General features: G+C 44.5%; 3 protein-coding genes across 9 annotated transcripts in view; 2 read left to right on the top strand and 1 right to left on the bottom strand.

Annotated features, from left to right (window-relative positions):
* The window catches only part of Ddb2 (damage specific DNA binding protein 2), a 25,588-nt gene extending 14,594 nt beyond the window's left edge, over positions 1 to 10,994 (top strand). The window contains exons 4-10 of one of the 4 annotated variants that reach the window (NM_028119.5): positions 3,650 to 3,795; positions 5,133 to 5,232; positions 5,309 to 5,486; positions 5,731 to 5,873; positions 9,925 to 10,089; positions 10,214 to 10,259; positions 10,527 to 10,960. In NM_028119.5, the coding sequence (NP_082395.2) occupies positions 3,650 to 3,795; positions 5,133 to 5,232; positions 5,309 to 5,486; positions 5,731 to 5,873; positions 9,925 to 10,089; positions 10,214 to 10,259; positions 10,527 to 10,591 (843 nt within the window). In that variant the 3' untranslated portion in view covers positions 10,592 to 10,960. Of the gene's footprint in view, positions 1 to 3,649; positions 3,796 to 5,132; positions 5,233 to 5,308; positions 5,487 to 5,730; positions 5,874 to 9,924; positions 10,090 to 10,213; positions 10,260 to 10,526 lie in introns of those variants that run through there. The other 3 variants (XR_374383.3, XR_001780206.1, NM_001362705.1) reach the window with 3 other exon arrangements.
* Acp2 (acid phosphatase 2, lysosomal) lies at positions 8,441 to 19,727 on the bottom strand. Of its 4 annotated transcripts, none has more exons than NM_001357067.1 (11): positions 19,491 to 19,627; positions 18,843 to 18,938; positions 18,213 to 18,299; positions 16,631 to 16,783; positions 16,431 to 16,529; positions 16,262 to 16,351; positions 15,690 to 15,822; positions 14,640 to 14,722; positions 14,393 to 14,499; positions 14,103 to 14,278; positions 8,441 to 11,932 (listed from the first exon to the last, which is right to left on the bottom strand). In NM_001357067.1, the coding sequence occupies exons 1-11, from the start codon at positions 19,602 to 19,604 to the stop codon at positions 11,766 to 11,768; spliced, it is 1,305 nt and encodes a 434-aa protein (NP_001343996.1). In that variant the 5' UTR covers positions 19,605 to 19,627; the 3' UTR covers positions 8,441 to 11,765. The 4 variants fall into 3 exon arrangements, 3 of the variants coding, with proteins under 3 accessions (NP_001343996.1, NP_031413.1, XP_011237559.1); XM_011239257.3 differs by lacking the exon at positions 19,491 to 19,627 and adding an exon at positions 19,653 to 19,727 and having other exon boundaries at positions 8,726 to 11,932; XR_003950055.1 differs by having other exon boundaries at positions 10,891 to 11,932; positions 15,690 to 15,909; positions 19,491 to 19,644.
* Nr1h3 (nuclear receptor subfamily 1, group H, member 3) overlaps positions 19,710 to 21,309 on the top strand; it is an 18,769-nt gene continuing 17,169 nt past the window's right edge. Inside the window, exon 1 of the mRNA XM_006499168.3 lies at positions 19,710 to 19,794. The gene's annotated coding sequence lies outside the window, so the exon portion shown is untranslated. The remainder of the gene's footprint in view (positions 19,795 to 21,309) is intronic.

Raw genomic sequence — 21,309 nt, 5'->3', positions numbered from 1 at the left:
GTGCATTCCTGCCTTAGTTCCTGAGTGCCACTATGCTTGGCCTTCTTTAATAAGGCTACATAATGTTGTATTACATACTCTACATTCCCACATTTTTTTCTTTTTTAAAATTTTATTCAGTTTTAAGTATGGATGTGTGTGTGACTTGCAGTGTCCGTAGAGGCCAGGAGAGGATGTCAGATCTCCTGGAGCTGGAATTAATGACAGTTGTGAGCTATCATGTGGGTGCTGGAAATTGAACCCAGGTCCTCTGTAAGAACAGCCAGTGCTCTTAATAGCTGAGCCATCTCTCCAGCACCAAACCCACATTTTCCTATAGATTGGCAGCTGAATTGATTTCACCACTGGACTATTGTAATAAATGTAATTATTGTAAATGATGTTGTAATGAAGATGGGTGTGTCCACAGCTCTTTGAGATTGCCTGCATTCCATTCTTTGGGATGTATAGCCAACAATGGGATTGCTGGATCAAATGCTAATGCTTCTTTTTGAGGAACCCCTATACTGTTCTCAATAGCCAGTACCATCTTGAATTGCATTGCCATCAAGAATGCACAAGATGAAGCCAGGCGGTGGTGGCGCACGCCTTTAATCCCAGCACTTGGGAAGCAGAGGCAGGCAGATTTCTGAGTTTGAGGCCAGCCTGGTCTACAAAGTTGAGTTCCAGGACAGCCAGGACTATACAGAGAAACCCTGTCTCAAAAAACAAAACAAAACAAAACAAAACAAAACAAAACAAAACAAAAAGTGCACAAGATGGGGCAGGGGGAACCTTAATCAGAATATATTATATTTTTTAAAATATATTTTCAATACAAAATAATTTTTTTAAAAGACTGCACAAGAATTCCCGTTCGTCCAAATCCTCACCAACATTACTTTCTGTCCTTTGTAAGGTGTGGAGGTGGTATTGTAGCTTCCTTGTGTTTCTCTAAGCGGTGATGAGTACCTTTTCATATATTTGTTGGACATCTGTGTGTCTTTTAGTGGATGTTTGGAGTTTTGTTTGTTGTTTAGTTATGGTTTTAAGTTAATATGACTATTAACCTCTTCTCTTTATGACTTCCAAGTATTTTCTTCCATTCTATAGGTTGCTTTTTCATTTTTGTTTCCTTTGATGCTTAATTAAATTTTGTTTTCTTGTTTGTTTGTGTTTTGAACCAAGTTCTGTTTTAGAAATAAGACCCAAGTAGCCTTGAACTTTTGCCTAGTGCTGGGATTACAGGCACATGCTACCATTTCCAGGCCAACGTTAACATTGCTACCTGGGATAAACCCATCCTAATCATAATGTACTTGACCTTTTGAAATCATCACTGGACTTAGTTTGATGATATTCTTCAGAACTTGCCTTTTTTTGTGTTCATGTATAAAATTTCCCAGTAATTCTTCTAAATTCTTTGACAGATTTGCATAGCAAGGTTACACTTACCTTAAATTTGGAAATTATCCACTCTTTTTAGCCAGTGGATTGTTCAGGATTGACATCCATACTTTGCCACCTCCTCTTTCCTTACCTTTCCGAATAGTCAACCCAAAAATCATTAAGTAGGGGCAAGCAGACACTTACACAGTAGGGAGGCCACAATGGCCTCAGACCAGTTTCTGGATCCCATTAAGTTGAGATGGATGTCAGTGCAGGTTGTATCAGAATGGTAGCTTAGCAATACAGTTAGGGCCTAAACAGGATAAGGCCAGCCATTCAGCAGGTAGGAGAGAGGGATGGGGGGCAGCGGTGATGTCCTGAAATAGCGAAGCCTGATCAACTAGTGGAAACAGTAAATTGTCTTACTAGCAGCAAAGGTTTAAGAGACAATGGACAACTGGTTAGCACATTCTTATAGCTGGGAGTGGTGGCACACCTTCAATCCTGGCCCTGAGGGGGCACAGGTATGCAGATATCTGAGTTCCAGACTCTCCAGGGCTACAGCGCTATCTATCTAGAGACCCTATCTAAAAACAAAACAAAACCAGAGCATGCCAGTATATTAAGTCAGTTAAGTGTTTGTTATATTGATGACCTTGTTCAAAGTTAGAGGCTTTTACAGCAGTATAAGAAGTGGAAAAAGATCTCCTGAAGATGCCAAGTTCTTAAAACAGTGCTTGGTATATGACCAGCTCGCTTGCTTGCTTGCTTGCTTGCTTGCTTTCTTTCTTTCTTTCTTTCTTTCTTTCTTTCTCTCTCTTTCTTTCTCTCTCTCTCTTTCTCTCTTTTTTCTCTCTCTTTTTCTCTTTTTTCTCTCTTTCTCTCTCTCTTTCTTTTCTTTCCTCCCTCCCTCCTCCTCCTCCTTTTCCTTCTTTCTTCTTCTTCTTCTTCTTCTTCTTCTTCTTCTCCTTCTCCTTCTCCTTCTCCTTCTCCTTCTCCTCCTCCTCCTCTTCCTCCTCCTCCTCCTCTCTCTCTCACTCTCTCTCTCCTCCCTCCCTCCTCCCCTCCCCTTCCTCCCTCCTTCTCTCCCTCCCTTTCCCCTCTCTCCTTTCAAAACAGGGTTTCTCTGTATAACAGCTCTGGCTCACCTGGAACCAGCTTTGTAGAACAGGCTGGCCTCAAACAAACAGAAATCTACCTGTCTCTTTCTACTCAATGCTGGGATTAAAGGCATGTACATCACTGCCTGGCTTTAGCTCTTACTGTATTTGTTACTTTATTTGAGACAGTCTATTAGCCCTGGAACTATATATAGTCCTGAAACTCACTATGTAGACCAAGTAGGCCTTGAAATCGGAGATCTGTTCTGCCTCTCAACTGCTGGCTAATGGTGTGTGCTCCTATTCCTGGCTTGGTTGGTTGGTTGGTTGGTTATTTATTTATTTGTGTGTTTGTGTGTGTATGTGTGTGTATGTGTGTGTGTGTGTGTGTGTGTGTGTATGTGTGTGTATGTGTGTATACATGCATGTATGCCTTGTGTACAGGAGGCCAGAAGAGGGTATTGGATGCCCTGGAGTTGGAGTTATATGCAGTTTGAGCCATCTTATGTAGATGCTAGGAACTGAACTCCAAACAGCAGTAGGTGCTCTTCACCATGAAGCCATCTCTCTAGCCTCTTAATAAATGTTAAGCCATAGGTGTTACTCCCCACTTTTCTAATTTGTAGGGGGTGGGGAGGATGTGTGTAGTTGGGGGTCAAACCCAGGGCCTTGTGCATACTAGGCAAGTGTTCTTACACTTCCTAGACCTCCAGGCTCAGTTGTGTCATCACTGCTTAAAATGTCTGGAAGGACAGGAAAGAATACAGATAGTTCCCTGTCCACCAAACATCGCTTTTTTTTGAGCTGAAGCTCTTATAACAAGAGCATGCTGCGGTTTCCAAGGTTTGAACGTGAGAATGTAAGCCAGAAATGTGATAAAGTAGGGCAGCATGAGGGAGTTTTTATGAAGTCAATGTTTGCATCTTAATTTTGGGGGTGGCTAGGCTATTCAGATATTTGTGTGTGTTGAAATTCGAAGAGCCGTGTACCAGAACCAGTCATATTTACTACCTCTTAATCGACAATATAAAAGTCAAAATAAAGCCTTAAAAACAGATATTCTAATGTGAGGTATCTAAGCTGGCCTTGGTGTTGCTGCCTCGGTGCTGTCTGGGTGCCCAGACCCGGCCCCGCACTTCTGGCCCATCATTACTCACTGGCTTTTTCCTTCCTTATGTTAGATTGGAGCTGGAGGAAGCATCACTGGGCTGAAGTTTAACCATCTCAATACCAACCAGTTTTTTGCCTCCTCAATGGAGGGAACAACCAGGCTGCAGGATTTTAAAGGCAACATTCTCAGAGTTTATACCAGCTCAAACTCTTGCAAGTGAGTAGTTAACTTGTAAGGGAAATGGCTTCTAAGCTCTAGATGCAGTTTGCTGAGAACATACCCAGTTCTGTTTCTGTCACTTTGGCCCAGCACAGGGAAGACAGGGATCTTAGCCACTTTGCACCATTCCTTTTCCTCCTTAGATTCTGGTGGCTCTGACTTTGACCTGAGTGGGTCGTTACACTAGGAAGGCATTCTGGATCCTTAGCTCTTGTCTTTGATGGAAGGGCTTAATTACTTCTGTAAGTTATAGCTGTATTAAATTAGACCTTTACTTTCACAGGATAAATCAACATGGTATTTTGCTTGGAAAGGTATTTACAGAGTAGAGCAGGAATCAAGGACAAGTTTAGCCACGTGTGGTGGTATTTACCTTTAATGGCAGCACTTGGGAGGCAGAGGCTTGTGGATCACTATGAGCTCTAAGTCAGCTGGGTCCGTCTAGAACTACATAGTGAGGGCCTATCTTAAGAAAAGAAAGAAAAAAGGGGGGCAGGAAAGAAAAAAAAAGAAGTGCAATGTTATTGCCCTCCATTTTCCGGGATGTAATGGCCTTGCTGTCTCCTTGGTGGCAGTGTTAACAGGTGGAAGAATCCTCCTAAGAATAAGTGGCTGGAGAAATTACACATGCAGGCCACTTTGATGTCTAGCCAGAGACACAGTTTTGCTAAGGATGATATGTGGGTGTGTGCAGTGAGTCTAAGCAGCTTGGTTATTATTCTGGGCTGTCCCATAAGGTTGAGAACAACATCAGGAGAGGGGACTAGATGGACTTGGAGTTCTCTTGGCTTCGAATCAGCATCCATGAAATACCTGCTTCTTGAGTCTCTTTTTTCTCACATAGTTTTCGAGAGTAAAAAGGTTCTGGTAGTCTTTGATTTTTTTTTTTTTTCCCTAAATGCTCAGAAGGGGACAGATGTTCACGTCTAGCCAGCTTCGAGGAGCTCCGCTGAACAGTTCCTGTTTGCTTTGCCCTCTCCTTTGGTGCAAAGACTGAGGAGTGATGAGTGGGAATAGTAAATAAAACTCTTCATTCCTGGGCTGTGGGGAGCAAGCTAGCCTTGTAATTTGTATTCTTGCTCTGAGGTTCCAGGAACTAGCTGAGGATTCTGGGCTCAGCAATAACTGGACACATTTCTGAGTTCTGTCAACTCTTTCTGTACTCTTTCACAGCCCTTTTCTGCAAGGTAAACAAGGCTGAAAACCCTCCACTGGAAATTTATAGTAAGACAGTTACTCACTGATTCAACAAATACTTGATACTGGAGTTGTCACAGTGACTAAACAGACTATCTCAGTCTCGAAGGGTCTTACAGCACACTCTCTCCCTCTAGGGTCTGGTTTTGCAGCCTTGATGTTTCTGCCAAGAGCAGAGTGGTGGTTACAGGAGACAATATGGGACATGTGATCCTGTTGAGCACAGATGGCAAGGAGGTGGGTACTGTGTGGCCCACGCCCCATCCCCTCACCCCTCTTTGGTTCAACACCTGAACCAAACTTTTCTCTGTAGCTTTGGAACCTCCGAATGCACAAGAAGAAAGTAGCCCACGTGGCCCTGAATCCCTGCTGTGATTGGCTTCTGGCCACAGCCTCCATAGATCAAACAGTGAAGATTTGGGACCTGCGCCAAATTAAAGGGAAAGACAGCTTCCTCTACTCACTGCCTCACAGGCATCCTGTCAATGCAGGTGTGACATCCCAAACCCCATCTTCCTTATGTGCCCTGTCTTTCTCACCACCAGCCATCAGGTCAATGGTGTGTAGGACCCTTTCTGGCTCCGACCGCTCCTTTGGCAGTGGAGTTGCCATGGTAGTTTTGTTCATAGTTCAGATTGATCTCTCCTCCCCTACCTAGAAAGGAAAGGTATTTTGGAAGATCAGGATACCAGGGGCTGAGGCTTCCTTCAGCTTAAGGGCTTTTCACTTTGTCAGCTTGTTTTAGCCCAGATGGAGCTCGGCTCCTGACTACTGACCAGAACAATGAGATTCGGGTTTACTCTGCCTCCCAGTGGGATAGCCCCCTGAATCTGATCTCCCACCCTCACCGCCATTTTCAGCACCTCACACCCATCAAGGTGAGTGACAAGAGAAAGGGATCTGTCATTATGGGAAGGGGACAGATCTTTCCATGTTGGGGGAAGGGTCACATACACAGCCTACAATCTCAGAATAACTGACACAAAATAGGCCCCTTAATCCTTTGGCTTTATCTTTTCCTTTTATCCCATTTCTGTAATTCCATTAAGAGTTCTGTCTTTTTGAGGTAAGGTCTTACTATGTATCCCTGGCTAACCTAGAATTTGCTACATAGACTAAGCTAGTCTTGACCTAGTAGAGATCATCTGCTTCTGCTTCCCAAGTGTCTGGTGTTAAAGGCATGCACCAACATCCACACCAAGTACCCACTGAGTTTTCTTAGTATATCTTATCAGCTAACTTTCTAAACTTTTCAGCCTAGCATCGATCTTACTGTGGGCATTTTCTATGACCTTGATCTTTTGCTCTGCCTTCTGTTTCAGTTTCCATGTTTTGCAGCTGACCCATAAACTAACCTAACATTATTGGATTTCCTTACAGGTTTAAGTGGTTTCTAACAATAGAAATATGACCCTTAGTTTCCCAATTTAGACCTCTGTTTCTTCTGTAAGATGTACCTAACTGGTAGGGTTTTGTGAAGATGAGTCAGGATACATAAAACACCTGACACCATGATAAGTACTTCATAAACACTTTTAAATAAAGCTTAGTATCTCACATACTTCAAATCAAAACCAATAATAAGCAATATTAAGAATTCTTCTGAAGCCAGGTATTGTGGCACATGCCTTTAATCCCTGCACGTGGGAGGCAGAGGCAGGCGGATCTATGTGCGTTCAAGGCCAGCCATGACTACATATTGAGATTCTGTCACATGCACACAAAAGGATTTTTCTGAGGCTGTTGCTCAGTAGTAGAGTGTTTACCTAGTATGCAAAATATTAGGGGTACCATGATGGCATACATAAATTATCAGGTGTGGTAGTATACACTGGTAATTCTGGCACCTGGGGGGTAGAAGCAGGAGTTCACAGCCAGTTATCGCTCTTGCTAGGCTGGGTGCTCTTCTGTCCCATCATATCCATTGATGACAACATCTATTTTTGTTTCTGCAACTACTTCCAAGCCACTGCACGTACCAATTTTCTCTTAAATATCATTTATTTAATGTGTATGGGTTACTTTTTTCTCTTTAAGAGATATATATAGATCATATTATATATATATATATATATAAAGAGAATATATATATATATATAGTGAGAGATGGGTACTTTCTTTATGTACATCTGTACACCTGAAGATGGCATCAGACAGTTGTGAGCTGTCATGTGGGTGCTGGGAATTGAACTCAGGACCTTTGAAGGAGCAGTGAGTGCTCTTAACCATTGAGCCATCTCTCCAGGTGCATGTATGGACGTTTTATCTGCATACATGTCTGTGTACCATGTGCATATGTGCCCTTGGAGGTAAGAGGGCATGGGATCTCATGAAACTGGAGTTACAGATGATTGTGAGCTAACATTGTAGGTGCTAGGAAACCTATGTCCTCTGAAAGAGCCAGTGCATTTAACCATTGAGTTGTCTCTCAAGCCCCTCTTCTCTTGATCTTCTCTTTCTTCCTTCAAAACTGCCTTAAAGCCATGCAAGGGGCACAAAGTATAATCCTAGCACTTCAGGTTGAGGAAGGATTGTCGATTTTAGGATTGCTGGGCTACACAGTATAACCTCTGTCTCATAAAAATCAAGAACTGTCTTGAAATTAGGAAAAGCCTAATTCAATTCTATCACAAAAAAACCCTGCTAGATTTGTTTTGAGTGGTATGGTCTAGGGAATGAAGGTTTTCTTTCCTTTTCCCTTCATACCAGTAACTTTATATCCAAGTCTTTGTTATGCATGGATAGAGGAAGATTAGTAGTGGAGCCACTTCAGAACCTAAGTCCTTTGGTGGTGTTTACCAGAGGCTTTTTGTTCTGTTATAGGTTTATCTCTTAGGTTAAAGTCTAAATAAGGTTGCTTGGCAATAATAGTAAACACCTCCAATATTAACACTTAAGAGACAGAGGCAGGCAGATCTCTGAGTTTGAAGCCAGCCTGGTCTGCAGAGGGAGTTCCAGGACAACCAGGGCTACACAGAGAAATTGTCTTGGTAGAAAAAACAAACAAAACAACAACAACAACAAAAGATCCAACCCCCCTCCCCAGCATCCTTCCTCCAAAAGATCTGAACAAGGCTGGTGGAAAAACATTTGTTAAGAGCCAGAGGTGCTCAGTGGTTAAGACCGTGCCTAGCATGCACAAAGGTTCAGCCCCAGAATTACAAAAACAAACAAACAAACAAACAACAAAACAAAAATGCCCAAGTTGGTATCACCTTAAGAAACTGCAGGAAAGGAGCTAGAGAGATGGCTCAGTGATTAAAAACAATGCTGTTCTTTCAGAGGACCTGAGTTTAAATCCCAGTACCTACATGCTAGCTCACAACTACCTCTAACTCTTCTTCCAGTGCCCTTTTCTGGTCTCTGCCGTCGTACTTAACTTATAGTATACTTACATACATGCAAGCAAAATACTCACGCATATAAGAAATAAGTCTTTACCAGGTGGTGGTGGTGGTTCATGCCTTTAATCCCAGTAGTTTGAGGCCATCTGGATCTACAGAGCAAGTTTCAGGACAGCCAGGAGTACATAGAGTAAGATATATACAAAAATCGGTTTTAAAATATCTTTAAAATAAAAGAAGAGAAAAGGTCTGAGGCATCCTAAGGACCTGGAAAGCAAGTATGTACAATGTAGGGCAACTCACTTTTAAGTCCCCTCCTACATATGCAATAGTCCTGGCTAGCCTGACTATGTAAACCAGGGCAGCCAGGTTTACACAGAGAAGTCTTTTAAAAACCAAAACCACTTTTATTTATTAATGTTATGTGTGTGCCTATACCCTCATGCCACAGTGGGCAGAGTTGGTTTTTCCCTCCCACAACATGGACTCTGGGGATCAAACTCAGGTTATCAGGCTTGGTTGGGATCAGATGCCTTTATCTGCTGAGTGATCTAGTCAGCCCTCATACTTGTCTTATATGCAGTATTGGATTCTTCTTGACCTATGAGCTGTTAAAAAAAGAGAAAAATATGCATATATACATATATTGTCATATACACTCACTGTGTATGTATATAGTCCAGAAGAGGGCACTGTATCACCTGGAAGTGGAGTTACAGACAGTTATGAGCTGGCATGTAGGTACTAGGAATTAAACTCAGGTTCCCTCTGCAAGAATAGCATGTGTTCTTAACCACTGAGTCATCTCTCTAGCTCCTCTCTTATAGTTTCTTTCTTTCTCTCTCTCTCTTTCTCTCTCTTTTTTTTTCAAGACAGTTTCTCTGTGTAGCCCTTGCTGTCCTGGAACTCACTTTGTAGACCAGGCTGGCCTCGAACTCAAATCCGCTTGCCTCTGCCTCCCAAGTGCTGGGATTAAAGGCGTGCACCACCACAGCCCAGCTTTTCTCTTGCAGTTTCTTAAGATGATACCAACTTGGGCATTTTTGTTTTTTTTTTTTTTTGCAATTCTGGGGACTGAACACTTGTGCATGCTAAGTAAGATCTTTACCACTTAACACCTCTGGCTCTTAACAAATGTTTTCCCATTATCCTTGTTCAGACTTTTGTTTTTTCAAGACAGGGTTTCTGTGCAGACCAGGCTGGCCTGTGTGTGAGATTCTGCGATCAAACATACAGCCTTGTGTATGCTATATAGGTGCTCTGCCACAGAACTGGATATCCAGCCCTTAAAAAATACTTTGTGTGTGAAGGCTAGAGGTTGACAGCAGGTGTCTTTCTCAGTTGTTCTCCATCTTATTTTTGAAACGGTTTCTCACTGTACCTGGAACCCACTGATTTGGCTGGAGTAGATAGCTAGCAAGTTCTGGGCATCCTGTCTCCACCCCCAGCTGGAATTCAGGTGCATCAGGACAAGATTTGTATAGGAATGCTGGGGATCCAAACTCAAGTGTACTTATACCAACCAAGTCCTCGTCCCTAACTCCAAAAAATACTTTAAATTCTGACTGACCTCTCTGTTTCCTAGGCGACCTGGCATTCACGGCACAACCTCATTGTTGTGGGCCGATACCCAGATCCTAATCTTAAAAGTTGTGTTCCCTATGAACTAAGGACAATAGATGTGTTTGATGGAAGCTCAGGGAAGATGATGTGTCAGCTCTATGATCCAGGATACTCCGGTATTACTTCGGTGAGACTTGGGCCCCCAAACAGTGATGGGAGGAAGCAGGGAATTTCTCATTAGAAGTAGTCCCCATTTACTGCCTCTGTACTGCCTTCAACCCAGCTTCACACCGATACTCTTACTTTTGTAGCTCAATGAGTTCAATCCTATGGGAGACACACTGGCCTCTACTATGGGTGAGTAAAAGCAACTGTATCTCAAACTGTCTAAGCCTGGCCCTATCCGAGGCTGCAGTGGAGGCTGAATTCACCGTAGCTCTGCCCTATTCGTCCCAGGGCAGTGGGCAGTAAATATATCTTGGAGACAGTGGTATCTGGCCTAGGTCACCCATCTGGTTTTATTTTAGTCATGGCAATGTCAGTCTGTTAGTTCCCCAAGACAGCCCCAACCTCTGAGACAGACCAGCAACAGAAGGTGTCATTCAGACTTCTTGTTTCTTCTAGGTTATCATATTCTCATTTGGAGCCAAGAGGAAGATGGGTCACAGAAAGATCATGAAAGACTATGAAGATGGTGTGGGACAGCAATACTGGACCCCACAGATGGGAACACATTCTGTGAGGAGTGGCAGCTGTTTGTTAATAGGCCAAAAGTACCCAATTCTTAGGGTTGGAGCAGGGACACTTGTGACAAGGGATACTGTGGGACTAGGATGCTGACATGTTACTGCTCTAGATTTTGCTCCAGAAAATTAAAGAGTAAACCAGCTACGCTCAGGGTCCCAGCTATATCTAGCCTGGAGGCCAAGTTTATGCTAGAGCCAAGGTACTTTTCTTTTTTCTGATGTATAGGAGCAAAATAACCAGAGAATTTTAAAACTTTTATGTTCAATTTTAGCATGGCCAATAAAAGCATATCCTTTGTATCTAACTAAAAACCCAAAAGCCCAACAGGGTTTCTGAGTAGATCTAGTACTGACCTGGTAAGAGTGCTTCTTGGATGTCAGAAATGGGGAAGGGAAAAAAGGCACAGAACCAGCACTCACAGTCAAAACCTTCATTTCCTCGGAGCTACTTCAGCCCTATTTGGGGCCACGGTCAAGGTGTACGGTCCCTGAAGAGTCCAGCCCAGCTGAGGAGAGTCACCTCATGATTCCATGTGTTTCACTCCTACCTGTGTCCTCCCACTGTCATCCAGGTACAGCCCAAGTATCCTTCAGACCTGCCTGTGGTTGACACTGACGGTAGCCTCAGCCAAAGGATGACTTTGCTGTTGGATGACCCGAGTTCTTGATAGCCATATTTTATACTCCTAGTGATTTGCAGTTTTTGCCTCTAAAAAAGTACCAAGGGACAATGTCCTCCAAGCCATTTGCCAAAGATATGGGCTAGAAGATAAAGAGCAAGGCTCGGTGGAAGAGCAAGGCAGATCAAGTACCAGCTTCTTCAGGTTTTCATGGGGGTTTTGTTGTTTTGTTTTTTAGTCCCAGGTCTTGAGTGAAATCTGAATGCTTGTCTGCATCTCAAGTCCTTAGGGAATATAGAAGAGGCAAATCCCATTTAGAGAAAGCCAGTGTCCAACACAGTACACGGTAAACATCAGGCATGAAGATGGTGAGCCCCAGGTGCCGCACACCCAGCCGAGCCTCACTCATTCATTTGGGCGTAGGTAATCAGGAAGGCTAACCCTGTCCCTGGGCTGGGATCAGCAATGGTCAGGAGCGAGGACTCAGCCCACCTCCCCTAGGAGGCAGAGGGAAGGGGACTGAGTGGTTGTCAAGCATGGTCTTCCCTGTCTGCAACATGGTGGTAGCCAGGAGGCTGGGCCTGCATCCGGAAGAGGATGGTGAGGAGCAACACTATGAGAAGGAAGAGGATGGAGCCACAGACAGCCAATGCCACAATTACCTCTGGGCAGGGGAGAGGAAGAGAAAGGCAGAGTTAGTATTCATTCCACAAATGCAGAGCACCTACCCCAAGCCAGGGGCTGCTGACAAAATGGAAATACAGAGGTGGGCAAGACAGCCTGCTCCTGGAGTGTGCATTCTAGAGAAGAGATCCAGTAAACAAGCAAGCATTCCATGGTAATGACACATTATTGATGCTACATGAATAAGATCAGTCAGAAATCACTGAGGAAATAGGACCAGACCTGGGATCAAGAAGTAAAACATGAGGCCGGCCTGGTCTACAAAGTGAGTTCCAGGACAGCCAGAGCTACACAGAGAAACCCTGTCTCGAAAACAAAACAAAGAAGTAAAACAGATGAGAGCAGAGACATGGAGTAGGGGTAGGAGGACACATCTGATAGGAGAACAGGCTTGGTGTTCTGGATTCAGCAAGATGGAGCTGAGTATGCAAGGGGCACTAGGAAACAGAAGACATCCAGGCCAAGCAGAGGCAGGGCAGTCATGGTAGAGAACCTGGGTCTGGGGTGAGATTAATACATGCACATTTTAAAAACAAACAAACAGACATGGTCTCCTGTAGCCCAGACTGTCTCAAAATTGACTGTGTAGTAAAGGATGACCTTGAACTTCTGATCCTCTTCCCCCCACCTGAGTGCTGGAATTAGATGTGTGCACCACCACACCCAGTTTATGCAGTGCTGGGAATTCAATTAAGGGGTTCTTTTTGTAGTTTAGGTGGTAGATCAAGTGCCCTACCAACTGAGCTGCACACCTAGCCTCAATTTATTTATATTTCTTAAGAAATGAATTCTGCTGTCTTGATATTGGTAAGGGCAAGAATAGTTTTTGAGCAGTTAAGGCAAGAACTGATAGTATTAGACTGGAGAGGCGAGAGCTCAACATCTGAGAAGCAGAACAATCTGCTAGTGACTGGGTGGCAGGGTATCAGGAAGATAATGCCTAATGGTTCACGGTGTGACTATGAGACTAATGTAGCACCCATTACATTGACAATTGTAAGATAAACAAGTAGATCTGAAAAGAGATGCTGTTTTAGACACAACGTAGATGCCTCATGTGACATCCATGGAGAGAAGAGGCAGCTGGGGAAAGCCTAGCTCAGAAGTTCTAAATCTAAGCATATTACAAAAGTGGAACTTAACTTACCATAGAGATGAGGTAGGAAAGCCATGAGATTGGATGAGATGGCTTGGGAGTCAGGACAGATAGGAAAGGGGGTAGAGATAAGCCTCAGGCCATTCATTATTTAGAGACGGGGAAAATAGTAAGGAATTTGTAGTGAGTAAAAAAAAACAAAAAACTGAAGTCCTGAGAATGGTGGTTACTGTATTGCAGTGCAGTCGGGGAGGGAATCCAGGACTTTATACATGCTAGCCATGGATTCTACTACTGAGCTGTGTTTACAACACTTAAAAAAAAATGTGTTTAAGGAAGAAATGGCAACTGTGCTGAGAGAAGCTGACTAAGAATTGATTATATATATATATATTGATTATATATAAGAAGACTAAGAATTGATTATATATATATATATATATATATATATATATATATATATATATATATATATATATATAATTGATTATATATAAGAAGAAGGTGAGAGAAGCTGACTAAGAATTGATTATTTTGGCAACAGTTTCATTGCAGCAAAAGGTGATACAAAATTGTTTAAGATCAAGTCTGAGATAAAAAGTCTGAAGAAGTAAAGCCAGAATGTAGGCAACTCTTTAAAGGAGCCCTCAAAGAGATCAGAAAGTGAGACCACAGAAGTGAGTCTCAGAAGTCTTTGTTAAGCTTTGCAATGCAACTTATCCAGAGAAGAGACCATGATCCTAGTAAATGGGAGAAGAGACTGACACAGGCTAAGTGGAGAGGCTGCACCTGAATACTATCTTACATCAGCAGGTAAGCTGATAGATGGGGTGGGAGAATGACAGTCCTCTCCTGGTAATGCTTATTTCTCAGTGATTAGAATATCACCTGAGGGTGAAGAATGGAGAGAGTACATAAATATGGTCTTAGGCTTAAGGAGGCTGTGCAGGGAAAGGCAGGAAGATGGCTGCAAATATATCTGCTCCCTGAAGATTTCTGCATGTGACCTGAACTGTCCCAGGTATGGGTAATACAGAAGCGGGTGGCAGCTCACCTGTGTCTGCAGTATCATTTGCTAGCTGGCACTCCTTCTGCCAGTCCTTGGGTATGACAGGCTCTGTGAGGCGAAGGAAATCCTGCAGTGGGCAACGGTGAGGACAGCCAGGCAGGATCAGAGGCCAGGGTGCCTTCTTACTGTCATTCCGAAAGTACATCTCGACTGAGAAATTCCTGAGAGTTGACAGGAAGCAAGATAGGGATGCTCACCATGCCCATAACTGAGTCTCTGGGTTTCCCTCAGCCATCCCAGTGCCTCTTTAGAAGACACCTGGTAGCCCCACTTACCCATTATCTTCCTGGTACAGTTCAAATATGTGGCAGGAAGCATAGGGAGCTTGCTTCCCATTGTAGACATTCAATGCCATTTGCAGAGCAACCAGGGTAGTGTCATGCTGTAAGGGAGAAGGGCTGCTCATGAGATTGTTGCTCCTCCACATCCCAGGAACTGGATCGGGGGAAGTACCCAATTCCTGTTTTCATACTTGTGTGTTGGGTGGGTGGGAAGGAGCAGGGGGATAGGGTTGATGCTTACCGCGGAATAAACCAGAAGCTTAGGGAATTGAGAGGTAGTTGCCATTAGGGTCAGGTTCTTCAATATCTGAGCCAGCAGAACTCCTGATGAAGAGAAATTCCAAGTGTCAGTGTCTTGAACCATCACTGATCTGCTTCTCTCATCATATGCTAGTCTTAGAGAATTCTTCTAGTTCATGGGGACCATACTGGAACTCTATACCATCTACTGCTAAGAACTGTCAAGTTTATAGAGAAGACAGATAAAGCAAGCTATTAGTATGTAAACACAGGTGTAGAAACGAATAGGAGGCACTGATCATGACTTAACAGTATGAACACAGTGTAAACTTAAGACTGCTTCATAGTACATAAGATGTTGGTTTATGCCAGAGCAACTGCTGTATGCACACTTTGAAAACTACTGCATTCTCAAATGTTTGAGAATGGGTACCCCTGAATGCTCAAAGTAACTGGCACATGTATTACCCCATGTCTTTTCTCTAAAAGTCTTAGCAATTCTCTGGAGGGAGGTATGTAGTTAGGAAAAAGAGGAAGGGTCTTTCAACATGGGTGAGACTTAAGAGTAAGAATGATAGGCCAGGGCTGGAGAGATGGCTCAGTGGTTAAGAGCGCTGACTGCTCTTCCAGAGGTCCTGAGTTCAATTCCCAGCAACTATTTGGTGGCTCACAACCATCTGTAATAGGATATGATGCCCTCTTCTGGTGTATCTGAAGACAGCTACAGTGTACTCATATAGATAAAATAAATAAATCTTTAAAAAGAATGGCAGGTGGTTAGCACACACCTTTAATCCCAGCCCTTGGGAGGCAGAGGCAAGTAGATCTCTGTGAGACCACACAGAGTTCAAGCTGGCTTGACCAGAACTACATAGAGAGTGAGACCTGTGACTCTAGCTAAATATCAGACAACTGGGAGATTTGGGCAACTAGCAGGGATGGCCGGGAGAATTATCTTAGGCAGCCTAGTGTGTGAGAAGCTCCCACAGCAGATTTTCAGTGCTGGAGAGTTCTGAGGAAAGGGTAGTGGCATGTTGTCCTTGTCACTCACCCCCCTGAAGCCGGGCCTTCTGTACTTGCTCGTGGATCCCGAAGAGGAAGAGGAAGCTGAAGTCCTTTAGCTGGCTCAGACGCTGCACGGTTTGGGGTGAGGCCCAGGGCGGCAGAAGCAGCCCATGGGTTTGCTGTGTATCGCAGCGGGCAGGTTAGCTCCCTAGGCCTAGGCCAGAGCCTCTCCAAGGGTGGCTTTCTTCCCCAGGTGGGGAAGGTGCCTGTGTGTATGAGGGAGGAAGAGGAGAGCAGAGAGGTGAGGCAGAGGGGCCACTGCAACCATGGCAGACATTGGAAAGGAAGCTCAAGCATGAAGAGCAGACTCAGCACAGAAGAAATCTCACAGCTCTGAGCTCTGGATGGAGAAGGCACAGAGTGCTGACGACTAGTAAACCATTTCCCACTTTGAGGTTCTTTTTACCCATGAGGGAAGTTCCTAGGTTACATAAGCACGGGCTTGCTGGGCCTTCCCAGTGGGGACGGTAGTATCAAGGCGATGTGCTCTATTGCCCTAGAGACCTGGACCTGTTGAGGACAGAAGAGCAATCCCAACAGGCATCTTAGTCAGCTCACCTCACAAAAGAGTGTGTCATACACATTCCAGATGGTCTCTAGGGTCACGTTTGTAAGCCCTGTCTCGTTGGCCACCATGTTCAGAAATTGCTATAAAAAACGGAGCAGGAGATCAGCACTGTTCTGGAGAAAGAGCAATCTGATGACCTACACCCACGCCCCAACTCACTGCATTCTGAATACTTCTGTTCTGATACTCTGGTGTCTGCCGAGTCTCATTCTGCAGCTGCTCATAACGGGGACATGGACCCAAAGGAAACTTCAGCAACTACAAATTAAGGAGGAAACAGGCAGAGAAGGAGTCTGGGATCAATAGGCTTATAACCATAGTTGTTCCCTCACCACTTAAGAAGGGCTGGCCAGTCTTACCCTGTCTTCAGTGATGGGCACAGTGTGAACAGGGATAGGCTGCCATGAAATGTTAGGGTTGAAGTGCTGAACTTCATTGGGAGGGAAGAGTCCAGCCAGGTTGGCCTCAGCACTCATGAGAGTACGATCGAAGTCTGTGCTTCGCACATAAACCTGTAGATTGGCAACACAAATCTCTTTGTGTGTAGAAGCACTTTTGCTCCTCCCCAGAGCCCCAGGGTAGAACCTGTTGTTGATTACTCAGTACTTTATAAACTTACCATGCATGCACACCCTCTCTGCTGCTTCCCTATTCATCAAGGCCTCAAACATTCAGCTACAGGCTATCACCACTATATAAAGCACTCAGACTGTGGGAATGACTCTAGTTCAAACACTCTTTCCTGTTCTTCAAAAGCACTCATTTGGTAAACTATCTGGTCTTGGAGACTTAAATAATTGGTTTGTCTCCCATGAAGAACAGAGTCCTTGTCAGCCAGAATAGTACATCCCCATCCATACACATGGAGACAAGATCTCAGTATGTAGGTCTGTCCTAAAACTCACTATGAAGACCAGGCTAGCCTCAAACTCAGGAATCTACTAGCCTTTGCCTCCCAAGTGCTTGGATTAAAGGTATGTGCCTCTAATTCAGCTTGGCATTCACTTTTTTTTCCTTCTCTTTTGTCAAAACAGGGTTTCTCTTTGTAGCCCTGGCTGTCCTGGAACTCAAGAGATCTGCCTGCCTCTGCCTAACAAGTGCTGGGATTAAAGTTGTGTGCCACCACCACTGGTTTGGTACACACTCTTAATTCCAGAATTTGAGAGGCAGAGACAGGAAAATCTCTGAGTTCAAGACTAGCCAGTACCATAAAATGAGACCCTGTTTAAAAACACAAAAGCAATACCCTAGAGTCCAAATGGCAAATACCACTCTTCACCACACTCCCTTTCCTTTTATAAATGGGAAGAAGGGGGGAAAAGGAACAGCGAGGTGACTTGTGAAAAGGGAGGAAGAAAATAGGGAAGCGAAGGGCAAGCTCAGGGTAGAGCTAGGTCTTTAGGGAACAGTAATCTAGAGGATTGAGACAACTGTGGCTGCAAGCAGTAACCATGGAACAGCTATCTCCACTGGGGTAAGCAGAGAACCTCAGGAGCTAGCACATTTGCCAGTCTTCACTGCCCCTCCCCCGATTTAGCTTGGCTCTGTTCAGCTTATTAGACTGCTCTAATATAAGCTCTATTATAGAGATCATAACTCTATGGTATACCATCATAGGAAAAACATTACCACAGTGCTTGGCCCTCAGGTGACAATAAATGTCTTGGACAAAATGCCTATTTATTGTTTCAGAGTCAGAAAGTACTTTATCAGACCCTTCCTCATGTCTAAGTTGGACCCCTGGTCAGTTTTGTCTTTTCCCAGACAAGCAGAGACACTTCAGACTCCAGAGCCGTATTCTAGACAGCTCTTAGATGTCTTGTCCAGGGACCAAAAGTTCAAGAGGGAACCTTGACTGCCCAGGCTCATCCTTAGATTCTCTGCAGTCAGAATATAATCCAAAGATCCCAGTCCTTTTGCCAATCAAACTCCCAACCTTACCTCTTGCCTGTGGTAAGAGGTGTTCAGAAAGCCATGGTAGCGTTGCCGCAGGGCCTGGCCCAGCTCCCAGTGCTGTAGCATCCCTTCCTGTGGGCAAACCTGAGAGTTAAAGTCCAAAGAGGAGCTGGGCATGGTGGCCTTTAATCCCAGCAGTCACTCTCTGAGTTCAAGGCCAGCCTGGTCTACAAAGTGAGTCCAGAACAGCCAGGGCTCTGTTACACAAGGAAACCCTGTCTTAAACCTCCCCCAAATCCCCAACCCCTGGGGAAAAAAAAAAAAAAAGTCCAAAGAGAGGGGATTAGCCACAAGTCCTATGTATGGCATTTAGGCATTCTTCCCTTGGCAAGAGGTGAATTTGATTCCAGAAGTGGCCAGTTGTAATGATACTGTCCCCTGCACAGAGTTGTTAAGAAATCTGGTCATAGCCAGAGATGTAGCTCACTGTGCTTAGCATAGACAAGGTTCTGGGTTTAATTTCCAAAACCACAAAAACAAAACAACAAAATAGACATCTGGTCCATCAGAACCCATGTGGGAAGCTAGTAGTTTAAGGAGCCCCAGTTTCTGTGCTCCAGATGTGATTCATTCCGTAGCATATCCCGAGACCTTGCAGGTTGGCTTTTGACCCACCTTGGTTAGCTGACCAAATCCCTGGGGCCATTTCTCTTCCTGATAGGGGTCCTTGGGATATGTCTTCACTGGTGACCGATCTCCATGTCGATACAGCTGAGCAAAGAAAATGGTGTGTCTATAGAATCAGAAGGGTCTTCTAGTTAAGGACAGGACCCACCTCTGCACATGCCAGGAAAGGAAATTTCACTCCATCTTTCTCTACTGAGCGATGAAAAAAGACCCCAGTTCGGGCGATGCAATGTAACCTGAGATAATAGGTAAAGCCCCAAAGCACAGGTAGAAGAGTAGTGAAAGCAACGCCTTCTGGGGGAGGAAGTGGGCAATGGGACTGGGAAAACAAAGATCAAAGTCGTCTTTATGGGTGACTTTCAACCTTTTAACTAAATTCCCATCCTAGGGAAGAATATCTCCTACTCGGTCGTCCTGCCCTAAAAAAAAAAAAAAAAAAAATAGCCTAGGGCTCCAAATCAATTCTTAATCCAGCCGCACAACCCACTATGGGCCAGCGGTTTCCTAAACCGGTTCTTTCTCCTCCTTGAGAAGTGAGACCCCGGCCCCAGAACACAAGCTCTGCCCCTCCCTCTACCAGCCGGCCTTTGCCCTTTCAGCTTTGGCGAACCCGTTGGTGACTCCGTCACCCATTACCAAGGTAACAAAGCGTAGACTCCGGGCCTGTATGGGTGGCATCACCGTTAGGCACATGCCAAGAAGGAACTGGAGAAGAGCCGCCTGGCTCCAACCAGTCTGTCTGCCGGCCATCACTGTTGTAGGCTGTGTAGCAAGAGGCCGGAACGCCTTGGGCGGTACCTGCTGCAGCCGCCCGGATGCATTCGTAAGGACACTTGCCGGAAGTGCAGCCTTCGCCATCTTTCTTTGGGTTGCGGGAGACCGGGAATGAGAAAGTCTGGTGGGAGAAGGCGGAATTTGGGAGGGAATGCAAATGGAGAAGGTTTGCGATTGGCGGTGATGAACGAGGGTGGGACTGTTGCGCGACCTTCCGGGCAGAAAAGGCTTAAACACCTCGCTTTTGTAGAGGCGCTAGGTCAGGCTTACCCCTTCTTCTACAAAGCTGGTGCTTGCCCTGGTTGGGGTCTGGGCCTGGAGAGCGAGTGCCTGCTTTGAGGAATGCTTCTGAAAATGATCCCAGAGCCTCGGCTGGTGCAAAACTGGGGCAAGGTGTGGGGAAGTACAGAGCCTAACTTTCTGCTCTTGGGTGTGTAGTTTAGTGTAAGCCTTGGCTTAGACACTGTTCCGATAAGCGGGCTTGTTTGAGATGTAGGGTACTGCATGTAACCAGCCCTTTGGACTCCCTGTGTCCTTGAGGTAGATCCAGTCTAGTCTGCCATTCATGTCCTGAACAAACCTTCGTACTCCCCAGTTTTTTTCAGCTCTTTTCTTGTGCTTACCGATTTCTAAATTAAATTAGACTCAAACGTCATGTTTGAGGAGGAGTTGGATTGCATAGGATGTTCCGATTTCCCAAACCCACTACATTGAATTCTTATGGGAGGAATCTCAGAAAACTACATCAGTTTTGATGCAGGCATATAACTGGAATTGCCACAGAATCAGAGTTCCTCCAGACATTAGCCTTTAGGATTTGGAGGCAGGCAGCCAGTTGGGTGTCTGGATGTTGTGATTCCAAACCTTAGAGTGACACACAGTTGCAGATGAGATCTTGGGCCCTTGATATGCTTTAATGCAAATCTGATCAGAATTGATACTGTCCCAGGACTCCAAATAAAATTATGTACCTTACTGCCTAAACTTTACTTTCGATGTCACCTTGAGAAAGACTTGGGGAGAATAAGAAGGCTTCAAAACTAAATAGTTTTAAACTTAAAAACAAACAAATCTATGTGGTGCATGCCTTTACTTCCAGCACTTGGAGAGGGGGGTAGATGTCTGAGTTGTATGTAGGCCAGCCTGGTCTATAGAGCAAGTTCCAGGACAGCCAGCGATACATGGAGAAATACTGTCTGGAAAAAACAATGATGAAACAAAATATTTTCTATGTATGGGTGTTTTGCTTGCATGTATATCTGTGAACCATGTATATACAGTGTCCTTGGAGGCAAAAAGGCAGCATAGGATCCCCTGTAGACTTTAAGCAGCTGTGTGGGTGCTGGGAATAGAACCTGAGCCCTCCTCTGAAGGAGTTGCCAATACTTCTAGCTGCTTAGCCTGCAGCCTCAGTTCTTTTTTTTTTTTTCTTTCTTTTAGATTTACTTATTATTATAAGTACACTGTAGCTGTCTTCAGACACACCAGAAGAGGGCGTCAGATCTCATTATGGGTGGTTGTGAGCCACCATGTGATTGCTGGGATTTGAACTCAAGACCTTCGGAAGAGCAGTCAGTGCTCTTACCCACTGAGCCATTTCACCAGCCCCTCAGCCTCAGTTCTTAATTTTCTTTTCTCTTTTCTCTCTTATTATTTTGATTTTTGAGACAGGGTTGCTCTG

The sequence above is a fragment of the Mus musculus genome, chromosome 2, assembly GCF_000001635.26.
Source record: "Mus musculus strain C57BL/6J chromosome 2, GRCm38.p6 C57BL/6J".
Classification (NCBI taxonomy): domain Eukaryota; kingdom Metazoa; phylum Chordata; class Mammalia; order Rodentia; family Muridae; genus Mus; species Mus musculus.
The sequence above is the reverse complement of the archived record's forward strand: the minus strand, read 5'-3'. Positions and strand labels throughout refer to the sequence as shown.